The 13,817-nt window shown below is 40.8% G+C and overlaps 1 protein-coding gene across 1 annotated transcript in view; it reads right to left on the bottom strand.

The window, feature by feature from the left end:
- anapc1 (anaphase promoting complex subunit 1) overlaps nucleotides 1–13,817 on the bottom strand; it is an 80,267-nt gene that overhangs the window by 48,111 nt on the left and 18,339 nt on the right. The window contains exons 17-23 of the mRNA XM_078288682.1: nucleotides 12,750–12,810; nucleotides 9,495–9,550; nucleotides 9,001–9,132; nucleotides 8,830–8,904; nucleotides 5,646–5,765; nucleotides 4,719–4,888; nucleotides 1,482–1,573 (exon numbers count right to left, since the gene is read on the bottom strand). Of these exons, the coding sequence (XP_078144808.1) occupies nucleotides 1,482–1,573; nucleotides 4,719–4,888; nucleotides 5,646–5,765; nucleotides 8,830–8,904; nucleotides 9,001–9,132; nucleotides 9,495–9,550; nucleotides 12,750–12,810 (706 nt within the window). The remainder of the gene's footprint in view (nucleotides 1–1,481; nucleotides 1,574–4,718; nucleotides 4,889–5,645; nucleotides 5,766–8,829; nucleotides 8,905–9,000; nucleotides 9,133–9,494; nucleotides 9,551–12,749; nucleotides 12,811–13,817) is intronic.

Here is a 13,817-nt window from a genome sequence, read left to right on the forward strand (position 1 = left end):
GAGGACAGCAAGGGAGGAAAGATGGAGGAAAGATGGAGAGGAAGGGAGCGAGAGAGGGATGGAGGGAGGAAAGGAAGAGAGGACGGCAGGGTGGAAAGAGAGAGGAAGGGAGGCAGAAAAGATAGAGAGGAAGGGAGGGAGAAAGAGATGGAGGGAGTAAAGGAAGAGAGTGAGGAAACAGAGAGGGAGAAAGAGGATAGCAAGGGAGGAAGTGAGGGAGGAAAGATGGAGATGGAGGGAGGAAGAAAGATGGAGGGAGGAAAGGAAGGGAAGAAGCAAGGGAGGAAAGATGGAGAGGGAGAAGGAGAAACGGAGGAAAGGAAGTGAGGAAGCAAGGGAGGAAAGATGGAGAGGGAGGGGGGGAGAAAGGGATGGAGGGAGGAAAGGAAGAGAGGACGGCAGGGTGGAAAGAGAGAGGAAGGGAGGCAGAAAAGATAGAGAGGAAGGGAGGGAGAAAGAGATGGAGGGAGTAAAGGAAGAGAGTGAGGAAACAGAGAGGGAGAAAGAGGACAGCAAGGGAGAAAGCGAGGGAGGAAAGATGGAGAGGAAAGGAGGGAAGAAAGATAGAGAGGAAAGATGGAGAGAAAGGCAGGGAGAAATGAATGGAGGGAAGAAAGCAAGGCAGGAAGCATGGGAGAAAATATGGAGGGGAAAAAGGAAGGGAGGAAGGGAGGGAGGAAAGATGAGAAGGAGGGAAGCAAGATAGAGAGGAGGGGAGGGAGGAAAGATGGAGAGGGAGAAAGAGAAAGAGGGAGGACAGCAAGGGAGGAAAGATGGAGGAAAGATGGAGAGGAAGGGAGCGAGAGAGAGAGGGATGGAGGGAGGACAGCAAGGGAATAAAGACGAGGGAGGAAGGGAGAAAGAGACAGAAGGAGGAAAAGAAGGGAGGGAGGAAAGATGGCAAGGGAGCGAGGCAGGAGAGGAAGCAAAGTGAATCTGCATCAGAAACGACTTTTCATTAGTAATGTATAAAACTGACTATATTCACAATTTAAGAGTCGTACTGCAAGAAACTCTACACACACACACAGAGGAACCTTAAACTGACACACACACACACACACACACACACAGGAAAAGAGATTCACCCAGCAAGTGTGTTATATGTTGATATTGCTATTGCAATTGCGATATGATTTGCGATATTAGAGGGAATGATCATTTTTACATCATTATTCTCATTTTCATTGAAAAACATATTAAAATGATTATGGTGTGATTTTTGCGGGGATCTGTACCAAACAAAGATGTTTTCTTAAGTCTGTAGAATATGATGTGTAGGCCAGGACATCTCTGCAGCATGACAATATTTAATTTAAAATAGTATTTTGACACACATTTCGCCTTTAACAAATATTGCGCCTCCTGCGATTTGAAAATTGCAGTAGGCCATATTGCGATTTCGCTAAAATTTCGATTAATTGTTCAGCCGTAGTATTGTCCTGTCTGCTTCATCCCATTACCTGTTCACTGTGTCTTACCCTGCTCTATGAGGCAGCTCTCAGTGAAGCTGCTGATTAATGACGGGTAGTCTCTCCAGTACACATCCACATACTCCTCCAGCTGGAGGTCTCTGCAAACAGGACGACAAGGAGGGAGAAAAATAAGATGATTTGAATTAATATTTCTGTATCATAATTCTTGAAGACTGGACAAAGTTTATATGTGCAGAAACGTTGGCTCTTCGTATTCCTGGCCGTTTAGGATCTTCAAAATGTCCTTTATGCTTCCCACAAAAGTAAATCAATAAATAAATGACTAGTTCTGTTTTTGACAATTGTTTTCATTCATGTGTTGGCAGTGTCTCACCCAGAAATGTTGTGTTCCAGAGGAGAAACGGCATTCAGACCCTAAAACACTCTACTACAAACGAAATTCGTTAAGATACGATAGCTGGCTCAGGTGTGAAAATTGGTATTGATCTTGTGTGTGTGTGTGTGTGTGTGTACTTGTCTGAGTGAACATACACAACAAGCAGCTCCTTTCTTCTAAGGCCATGGAGAGAAAGGACGTGTGTGTGTGTGTATCGATGAGTGTGTGTGGGTTTGAGTGTGAGTGCAGTTTGCTATTATTGTATCTATACAGTAAGTCCTGTTACTTGACCGACAGAATCTCCCTAATGAACTGGTATATGAATGTATATATTTCATTAATGAATCTTCTCTTTTTAACGGAAAAATCCATGAAACACTTAAACAGTTAAACTCTTACAAAAGAGCTACTTCATCACAAATTACCTCCTGGAATGCACGAAACATTACAAACTAGTGATAAATAAAGCAAATTTCTACAAAGTTTCTACATCAGATTATAAACTCTGCCTTGTACCAGGTAGCAGGACTTTCCCAGCGGCCATCTCTGCACAACTGGACAATAACAAACTGCTGAGTGCTGAATCAAGTCTAAAAATGGCTCCATCCTCTCAGAAAGGCTCCTTGGCATTTGACTTGTTTTTTCTTTACCAGTAATTAAGAAACAGACTCAGAGCAATTAGCAGCTGTAGGCCATTACCATTCTGCTTAGCAGATAATCAATAGTTTTTAATCCCCTTGTCAAGCCCTGAACATCCCACACAATTCTCAGCTGTGTGTGTGTGTGTGTGTGTGTGTGTGTAAGCACTGTAGAGTTATCTAACTATATAAAATGTAACCATCTGAAAATTATCTACAGATTTTCATGATATTTCTACAGGATTTTTGGATATGTAACATTTTCTATAACTTTTCCAGACCTGAAAAAAAAAAGAATTGTCAAATTCTTCAAATTGTGCAAATGTCTTTTCCAGATTTCCACATTTTTTTGTTACTGAAATCATATAGGTGCAGATGAATCTGAATCACTCTAAAGGTGTAATAATGAAGATTTTCAGTTCCCCACAGCACAAAATGACCACAGTGTATCTGTGGGGTTTGATCACTTCCAATGACTCAGTGAGTATTTCACCAGGCGCTAGGGCTAAAAGATCTAATTGTGATTGACAGAATATTGCAATTACGATTTAAACTGCGATTCATATCATCACAAGTTTTTCTTGTCATACATTTTTTTAGAACTAGGAAAGTGATTTTGTTGAAAAAAATAGATGTCAGTGTGCAGGATTTACTGAGTTTGACTCTGATGAAAGGTTTTGATTCATGGACCAAAGATTACCTGCAGCTCTAAAACACCTTGTTCACAAATCCAGTTTGGACACAACTCTCTCTGAAGCAATTCATTGCAGCCTCTGCGATTTGGAAATTGTTCATATTTCAATTTATTTATTTTGTTCAATTGATTGTGATATTTCTGGCTTTCAGAACTCACTTTCCGTCCTGTACTCCGTTGTGGAACAGACCTTTCCCTCTTCCATTCTCTACTGCTCAACAACAGCTGACGGAGCTACGAGTGAGCGAACGGCGTCACGAGACATTTGGAGCTACGAAGGCTAAGAAAGCGTCGTTCAGCCATAACCTGCTGCTGTACTGTACGCAGCAATCTAATAAAGGCAGAAACACTGTCAAAATTTGCACCACACTTCACAGCAGCCCACACGCTAACCGACGCAGGCCAATTACTCCTCTGAAGAGCGCTTCACTCTCCCACTCCACCTCTTCTGCCACCAATCACAGCGGTCACTTGACAGCCTGCTGGAGGTTATTTCTCTTGACACGTCGCAACAAGAGCCGCCATTACTCACAAGCCTCCACTGACAACAATGGAGTTTGTTTTGTGACGTGAGAGTCAAACGGATTTGGCCGGAAAGTAGAGCAGGTTTTGTTTGTTTTGATAAATGGGACAGGTTGATAATATCTCCTCTCCATTTTTTAACCTTTACTTATTTAGGAGAAGTCCACGCTTTTATTCCACACTCTCACACCTGGAAGCTGTCCAGTGCAAGCACGGTCTTCTGCTGTTCCTCTGGAGCAGCTGGGGGTTCAGTGCCTTGCTCGTGGGCTCCTCAACAGTGGTTGTTGTGTGAGGGGGGAGGGGCATTTAGGACTATTTGCATTTCAGCGAAAGAACAAGGCTCTTTGCTCTTGCACTGCGATCGCCGCGTCGAAAAGCGCAATGTGTCTCCAGCGCACTGGGTGGCGCTAATTAAAAACCAATGAAGAATTACTAGAACTACCCACTCAGTCCATCTGAAGGCACAGTGAGTGAATAAAGCAAGCGTCATGTGAAGGCCAACATTTCACCATGCACAGGTCTTCTTTGTGGAGTCTTGGTATTCTTTGATAGAGTTGTTGTATGATTGTTGTAAATTCTGAAATAATAAGCTTTTCCTTCATTTTGGAAATCTTGACAAGACTACAAAGATGGTCTGTGTGCTACAACCTCTACTGTAAAGCCGTTGGCTGTGTGTGGAAAGATCAACGAGGCATTCTGGGAAATGTAGGCGGTTCAAAGTAAAATCTATTTGAACTTTGAGTGCTTGCTGCATTTGACCGTGCATCACTCTGACCCACAAATAAACTGTCTCCATAGAACTTTGTTACTAATTCACTTACTGACTGCGCTAAAATCTGAACATAACTTTACTCATTCAGTTTCATCGCCCACATTTTCCTTGCTGATCCAGAGATTTGAACCAGCAACCTTTCAGTCACAAACCTGCTTCTCTAACGTTTAGGGTACTGCCGCCCCCTGCCTGCCCCATATCCAGTCAAGAAAACACACACACACACACACACACACACACACACACACACACACACACACACACACACACAGGCGGTTACCTGGCCAGCTGCTGCAGCAGACAGACCAGAGACGAGGCTCCGGCTCTCTGCAGTTCGTCCAGCTGCAGCTCCTGGTAGAGCAGGTGGAGAACGTAGAAGAGGGCAGGAATGTGAGGGAAGAGAGGAGCCGAACTGTCCAACCTCAGAGACGGACTGATGGGAGGAGACGCCTGGGAAGAGGAGGAGAGGAAGACGAGAAGACAAGAGAAGACAAGAGAAGACAAGAGAAGACAAGTCAAGATAAGCAAACACAAGTCTAAGTGTAAAAGATTGGGGAGGAGAACAGGAGACAACAGAGAAGATATAGTCAATGTACTATGCAATAGAGTTCAACGGATATACGTTTTTTGAAGGCCAATACTGATATTTGTGGATTAAAGTGACAAAAATTACAAATATTTGCCCCAAGATTTTTGTTCATGGGAGGGAAAGCCTTTGAAACAGAATTTAGACCATCATGAGACACTAAAACTCTCCATTTGAACCCAGGAAGAGGAAAATGAGCAGAAGCAGAAGAGGAAGCACAAGAAGAAGCAGAAGAAGAAGCAGAAGAGGAAGCAGAAGAGGAAGCAGAAGAAGAAGCAGAAGAAGAAGCACAAGAAGAAGCAGAAGAGGAAGCAGAAGAAGCAGAAGGAAAATATAAAGACATATTCATGCATCCAAAATGTCTCATTAGAATCAGTTGAGCTTAAGGGCTTCCCATAGACAACCAGTGTAGTATTGATCAATTCTACAATAAATATCTAATCAAACAAATTCTATCATATCCATCATATCAGAGATGGGTGACACTGATTGACTGATATCTGATTTCTAATAAAAGGCCAAACTGATAAACTGATAAATCAGTCTAACACTAGTATGAAAAAAGACAAACTAAATCAAACAACATGCAATATATTGATCCACTCAGGCTGAGTTCCATACAGAAGAGAGGACCTCTGTGTCTGCGGTGACAGCAGCGGGGGAGCAGGGGTCCACCGGACCGCAGACAGGCTGGGAAACCATCTGACGGTGGTAATGAGACCCCAACAAATAGTCCCAGTCCTGCAGAGAGAACAGATGGAGGCATGAGACCCAGTGATGTGGTGGTAAATAAACAGGTGGGCAAACTCTGACCTCCAGTCAGTGTTCATCACAGGGCAAACAACCAGCAATGACAATAAAAATGTTTTTTCCCTTAAACTGGGCTCCTTCAGATTTCCAGCTTCAAAATGTTAGTCTCTCTCCAGACCTATATACATTAGTATCCATGCATTTACACAAAAACATCATTAAATCACTTGTGGGGATTTGCTCTAATGAAAACACACTCATGCTTCTCTTCCACTCAGCTATTACTATTATTTTATATTAATTGTCAGGCATTTTCTGGTCGTTAAATTTACTGTTTCATTCATTTTATTCACTTTTTCCTATCTCAGCTGTGTAAATTTGCTTTTGAAAAATGCTATACAAATAAAGTTGCGTATGATCATATTATCGTGGAAACAGCACCACACAGCAAAAGGGTGAGTGTTAATTTAACTCTTAAAATCAAGACTTGTTAGGCCAGTGTTTATGTAAGTCCACACTCATCTGAGTTAATTTAACACTTTCAATAGTTTTGAACAGCCGCCTCAGGGCCAGATCAGCTCTGAGTGGACAAACAACTCTCCAGTCAGCAGCACTTGTCGATAATTGTCACTGGAAAATCAACACTTACTCACACTGGAAAGTTTTCTGTGTAGTATCCCACGCTCTGGCTGGTGGCCGTGTGTCGAGATGCCAAAAATGTCAACAGCTAATTGCAAAATGTGTCTACTTTAATGAAAGAAATGCTGACATGGGTGTACTGTAGGGATGGGACGATATGTTTATCTCACAATACAATTCAATAAGCGATACGGGGTTCAGGATTCAATACGACCACGATACGATGTAAATAATAAATAAAAGTTCACTGACAATAAAGTCTGACTGTGTAGGATTATGTTTATTTCTGAGACCCAAATCTTTCTAGCAATGGCATTGCTTTACTAGAATGTAACCAACAGTTTAAAAATGTCATTAAAGTGCAAACAATATAATTTGGATGGAGAAATTGTGAAACTGTGATGGTCAAGCGCCTCATTTGTGATTACTACAGCAGAATAAAATCGAGCTAATATCGCCATTCATTTTTCTGCCCCACGATAAGCACTGTCACTTTTTTGTATTGCGATATATTGAATTTCGATAAATCGTCCCATCCTTAGTGTACTGAGACCAAAAGAGTAACCAGGCCTTTTCGCAGCTAGACAATTATTAACGACGGATTTTCACATTTATGAGTACAGAATGAGAGGAGACAAAGACGAGTCGATTCGTCTAGTCGAGGAGAGATTTCTGCACATCCCAAACACACAGACAGAGGTCAGAGGAGTAACAGCGTCAACAACGTGCTTCTGTTTAATCTGAGTCATATAGCTCCTCAGGTCTAAACACACACAAACAAGCACACACACACACACACACACACACACACACACGTTGAACAAGTATACAGCATAGCCTAAGCCTCCAGCTGATTGACCTTTCACAGTCTTGTTTTGCTCTGAAGAGAACAAACACACACAACCTTCCATTAAGTTTTTCCTTTAACCACTAGTGTGTTAAAGACGGTGTGTGTGTGTGTGTGTGTGTGTGTGTGTGTGTGTTCGACTGTAGGACAGGCTACAGGTTATTTACTTTCCTCTTTATGTCAAAGGTTTAGTTCAGAAAAACAGTGAGCTGGTAAACACACAGATGTAGGACACATGCACTGCTGAACTGCTGCTGGGGACAGGAGCAGCTCCATCATTATTTAACGGGTTGAACGCAGGGTTTTCCCCTTCTAGTAGAGCTGAACAAGTCAATCGAAAAAAAAATCGAAATTGTTATTTGAACTTCTGCAATTTCCAAATCGTAGAGGAGGCGATTAATTGCTTCAGAGAGAGTTTGTGTCCAAACTGGATTTGTGAACAAGGAGTTTTAGAGTTGCAGGTGATCTTTTGGTCCTGTCATCAGACTCAAACTCAGTAAATCCTGCACACTGACATCTATTGCTTTTTTTTAACAAAATCACTTTTATTTAAGCAATTTTAAAGTTCTAAAAATATGACAAGAAAAACTTGTAATGATAAGAATCGCAGTTTAAATCTCAATTGCAATATTCTGTCAAATAATTGCAATTTGATTTTTTGTCAATATCTTTCAGCCCTACTGTCTAGCAGACTTTTAGGCCGACAACTGTTGACTGATTTTTTTTTATTTACTACCTTAATGAAAATGTAGAAAACCAAATGTATTCTTTGGTTGGTATTGGACTTTTAAATACAGGTTTCCTACACATTTGCACTGATTGAATTCCATGACTTTTTCATGACTATTCCATGAAATACAGCATCATTTCAGTCTGTGTTCAGATGTTACAGTGTTTTGTTGAATAGCTGATTTGAATGTCCCAGGTCTCGTTTGGGGCTTCTACAATAAAGAAATGTGTTGTTTACAGTATTATTCCTTCAAAAAGTACCTAGATCTACCAGGAACCAGGTTTGACAGTAAACCTTTGACCTGAAACAATGATCAGAAAAGATTTCCAGGACATTCCCAAAACTTTTTGTACATGTAGCCTTTTCTATAACTTTTCCAGATCTGGAAAACATCATTTCCATGACTTCCTGCGATTAGAAAGTATATTATCTGGGTTATTATTTCTTCAAGGGTGCCTACATTTACTAGCTGAGATGATGACGAATGCATAAATATAACAATTTCCATAATTTCCATTTTCCGGGTCTGGAAAGTAGTATTTTCAAATTCCATTACATTTCCATGTTTTCCACATGTGTAGAAACCCAGCAGCATTACTTCTCCAGGTTGTTGAGTCGATTCAGAGTGTTCATCCCCTCCTGACAGCCACTCTGGTTGAGATGCATTCCCTTTTTTACTCTAAATGAAATGCTGCACACTCCTCTTTCTTTACCACTAACACTGGATGGCAGTCTTCAGAGAATGCACGTCTACAAGTCATTTCGGACTAGACAACAATTATGCTAATGTGCTAATCGTGCCAGCGATCACCCTGACAGATAATACGGTAACCACCCACCTCATCAGAGCCGCCGTCGGAGGGACGAGCCTTCTTGGCTGCGATCACTGGAGAGAGAGGCACTTCAAAGTGGAGCTGTGGGGGTCAAGGCAGGCGAATCGGTGAGATAAGAAGCTATATTAGGAGCTCTCTGTAGGTTTAGAATAGCAGGCGTTTAAAGTGTTGGCTCACGTTGCGAGTCCAGGCCAGGCGCTCGGTGTTGTAGCCCATCAGCGTCATGAAACAGGTGACAAACAGGTTCCACTCTGCGTGGGAGCTGGGCCCGCCGGGGGCGTTGTAGATGTTATACCACTTCACCAAAACCTGCATAATAACACAATACATATCAACAGTTATATAGCTGAGTCATTTTATTTTCAATTTCGAAGGTAGCGAATTAGAAAAGTTGAATGGAAATGGCAAAATTAAATAGTTTCCCCAATATGGCAAAAACAGTTTTTACATTTGAAGCAGAAAATATTTTTGCCGATAAAGAAACGCGATAAATAGAAATGGAAACGCATCTGTTGAATAAATAATGACCAAATTTAGATTTTAATACCTAAATTCAAGGCCTCAAAAGTCCTTTAATACTGTTAAATGCAGCCTTACATTCAGTTTTGGAGATCTTAAAAACGTGGTGTCTTGGTGCACCATTTTTCCAATTAGCTCCCACTTCTACAAACCTTCATAGCAGCTTCCTTGGGGAGGATGAAACGAATCGCCTGGAGACACTTCCTCACTGAAAGAGAGGAGAGGGAAAAAGGAAGGGCCAAAAAGATCAGAGTGGAGAAAGAGAGAACAGAAGATGTTATTTTGAGAAATGTGGGAAATCACAGTGGGAAATACAGCAGCAATGGGTCCAAATCGCTTGCACTTCAATTTAGCAGGTGGATATTCTACAAAAATGTAAAGAAATATTTTTTGGGGGGGGGCAACAACAGGCTCTTTTCAATATATAAAGAAATTATTGATAATAAATACTCTTTAATGTGTGAATAAATCAGTTTAAATAAATATGAAGAGTGCTATTCAACTTTCCCTGGGCAAACAATGGTTAAAAAACACAGCTTCCATTCATTTCTAATAGGAGATTTGTTTTTCCACTACTTTCTCTGTTCCCGATCACATTCCTGTTACTGTGATCGTCTGCCTCTTCCTCTCAATAGCGGAAAACAAAGGAGGCAAAGAGAAAAAGCATCACCACTACAACAGTGATTAGTGTTCCAGTGTCTTCCAACGGCTCTGACCAATCAGATTCCTAATCACCGTCGCCGGGCGATCTTAATTGGACGTCCGGAGTGGGAAAGGTCAGGGAAGGAGGTGGATAAATGCCATTTCATTAGAGGGAGAAAGCCTCGTCTGTGAGATCAATTACTAAATAATGGGCAGCCAGCAACACAAGGCGATGTTACATCAAACACACACACACACAAACAAAGAGACACACACACAGACACACACACCTTAATGACGCTGAATACTTAAGAAACAAAATGTGAGCGGATATCAGGGAGATTAAGGAACTTGAAGGTTCATGGTCAGAACGGATTCTGAGGTCTGAATAGACACAGAGGCCAATTAGCTGCAGGTAAAACAAAAGAAGAGATACAACAGTTGACAGCTGCTTTAATTGGCTAAACAGTAAAATATATGTGTGGCTACAAAGCATATTAATTATCCCTAAATAATTGGTCGTCAGCTAGTTTTCGCTGGTAAGACACCCAACGAGCGTGGGAATATAGCTTCTTTGTTCAATGGCCACAGTCGCTAGTCATTTCCAAAGTTTGCCAGCTGTCTATTTTACCAGCCGAATGGATTTTTAGAACCGAAAAGATCTCCCAAACGATCATCTGTTACCTGCCAACATGTCTGCAAAATGGAGGCAGTGGTCAAATCTATAGAGGAAGGTTTTAAAATGCATTTGTAGCACAAACCTTAAAGTGCTGTTGAGCTTTGGTAGTGTCTTGGGTTGTGTCTCTTCCTCCATGATAAAACCCCCAAATCAGTGATTCTGTGATCTGTTGCTCCGGTAGAGCAGACTGGAGAATCGTGTTTTTTTTTTTTTTCTCTCCATTCACTGCCATTGTATGGAGGAACAGTCTGAAAATCACTTCTAGCACATAAAGGAACTCATAGTGGAGGTGTGCAACAACTATAAGCACTTAACATTTTCTTATCAGTGGACACTTGATGCAAATGGACTATATATTATTGATAATCTTTTACTACGACTGCACAGCACTTCCTTGTGATCAAATGTGTTGCCTCTTGACGGACATCTTGCACAGATAACTTATAATTGCTTTACTGTCTTTAATGTGTCTTGTTGTGTTGTCTTGTTTAATGCGTCTTTTATATGGAGCAACTGTATGCAGCATTGTGCCCGAGACAAATTTCCCTTCTGGGACAATAAAGTATATTCTATTCTATTCTGACAATATATAAAAAAAAAAAAAGCTAGTCATGCTGCTGAATTGTGGTTAAGTGAATCTCTTTCTTTATGTTTATTAAACCTTTCAGTTTGAACAAGTGGAACACCGAAATCCGGTCGAAGGAAACTTACGCCGATGGAACGAAGAAAATAGTTTATCAATAATTGTACATAGGCGACGATTTTCTTCGTTCCATCGGCGTAAGTTTCCTCCGACTGGACTTCGGTGTTAAACTTGTTCAAACTGAAAGGTTTAACCGTCGTACAATGGCAGTGAATGGAGAGAGAATTCACCAATCTCCTCTACCGGAGCAACAAGTTCAAGTTTGTTTATTTCTATAGCCCTTCATCACAAGCATGTCTCAGAGGACTTTGCAGAGAATGAGCCTAACTAGATCTAACTAAACAAAAATCACCCCCGTTGAGTGTTAATTCATTAATTACCTGAGGTTCCCACACAATAGCAGTCCCATGTGAGTATGGCTTTCATCTCACCTGCGCACTCCAGCCTTCTCCTCCCTTTTCAACCCCGGTATTTAATCATTTACACGTGTAAAAACTAAACCTACAAGCTTTATGTGCAACGCAAAGCTCCCTAGGGAGACGATAAAGATCTAAGTTAAGTCTGATTTATTTACAGAGTATTTTCTACCAACGGGTTCGTCACCAAGTGCTTTACAGGCAACAAAGGACATGAATACAGATAAAAATAAACAAAAGGAAAATAAAAGAGGATGGTAAAAACAAGAAGGAGAGGAAGTGCATCACGAACTGAGGGAAACGAGGCCGGAGCTTGTGCATCCTATTCTGCTCTGGACATGGACACTTTACTGATGTAGTGGCTTAATCATCATCAGTAGGAGGGTGTGTGTGTGTGTGTGTGTGTGTGTGTGTGTGTGTAATGGCATCCTCAATGCATCAAGAGTATACGTCACTGTGTAACAACGTAGGGCAGCACTCAAACCTAATTTCCAGAGCCTAACTGCTGTATGACTCAGCTGTGTGTGTGTGTGTGTGTGTGTGTGTGTGTGTGTGTACATGCTCACAACAGAAAGCATTACTAACCAACATAAAATATCTGATCATAGATGTACGGGTAAATGTGTGTGCAAGTCTGTGTGTGTGTGTGTGTGTGTGTGTGTGTGTGTGTGTGTGTGTTTATATGTGTCTGTGTGTGTCTGCATGCACAAGAGAAAACAATATGATACAATATGAAACAGAAAATCTCTGGTCAAAGGTGTGTGTGTGTGTGTGTGTGTGTGTGTGTGTGTGTGTGTGTGTGTGCGTGTGTGTGTTCAGAGACAAAATGTATATGTATATGTGTGTGTGTGTGTGTGTGTGTGTGTGTGTGTATCTGTGTGTCTGTCCGCATGAACCAAACCGAAAACGATACAAGTCCTAGACCATAAAATCTGTGGTTACTAATATTTCTGTGTGTGTGTGTGTGTGTGTGTGTGTGTGTGTGTGTGTGTGTGTGTGTGTGTGTGTGTGTGTGTGTTGACCTCACCCAGCTCTGAGGTAGCGATCTCCGGGACAGAGATCCTCAGCATCGTCCCACTGCTCAGCTCCTAGAAGAAGAGATTCAACACCAATTCAAATTCAGTTTACTTTCAAATTCAGTTGAAAAGCAACAGAATAAAACTGTATCAGCTCCGTCTATGAAGCTGTTAAATAATCAGTAACAGTCCACTGAATGATGTGCAGCAGAAAAAATAAAAATAAATCTGTAATTCTATAGCATTGATGTTGGGGGAAATAATTTTTAATTCCACATCTGGACCCATTTTGTTCCCAGTTATGTTTGTAGTGTATTTCATGAGTTGACAAAACACTATACATCCATTGGTAGCACTTTACACTACAGTACACATATTACAAGGTAATTACTGTGTAATTTACATAGAAATTATCAGAAAGTAACTGGTAATTTCTGATAATAACGAGTAACTATTTGTAATTAGAATGTGTAATTTCTCAAATAAATCCCAGTAATTTGTGGTGATAACGAGCAATTACTAGCATGATAACAGTTCTACATTAATGTAGTAAGTTGTGCAATCATTACTCAATAATTATTATGTAATACTTTGGAAACATTTGCACCTTTCTAATACCTATTATGAAAGTACTAGATAACACCATGGGAACTGTGGTGCTAAAGTAAAGTCAGGTTGGATACCTCAATATTCATTATAATAAAAATCATTACTTCAAGTTCATCAATATTGAATATCTCCAACATATAAAGGGTCCAGTGTATAACAGTGCCATCATACATTATCATTAGGGATGGGACGATATATCGAAATGTAATATATCGTATCATGGGGCAGAAAAATGAATGCTAATATCAGCTCCATGTTATTCTGCTGTAGTAATCACAAATGAGACGCTTGACCATCACAGTTTCACACACTCTCCATACAAATTATATTATTGTCACTTTGTAATGACATTTTGAAATTGTTGTTTACATTCTAGTAAACCAACGGCATCGCTAGAAAGATTTGTGCCTCAGAAATAAACAGAATGCTGCACAGTCAGCACTTTGTTGTCACTGAACTTTTATTGATCA

Source organism: Centroberyx gerrardi, chromosome 15 (genome assembly GCF_048128805.1).
Source record: "Centroberyx gerrardi isolate f3 chromosome 15, fCenGer3.hap1.cur.20231027, whole genome shotgun sequence".
Taxonomy (NCBI): Eukaryota; Metazoa; Chordata; class Actinopteri; order Beryciformes; family Berycidae; genus Centroberyx; species Centroberyx gerrardi.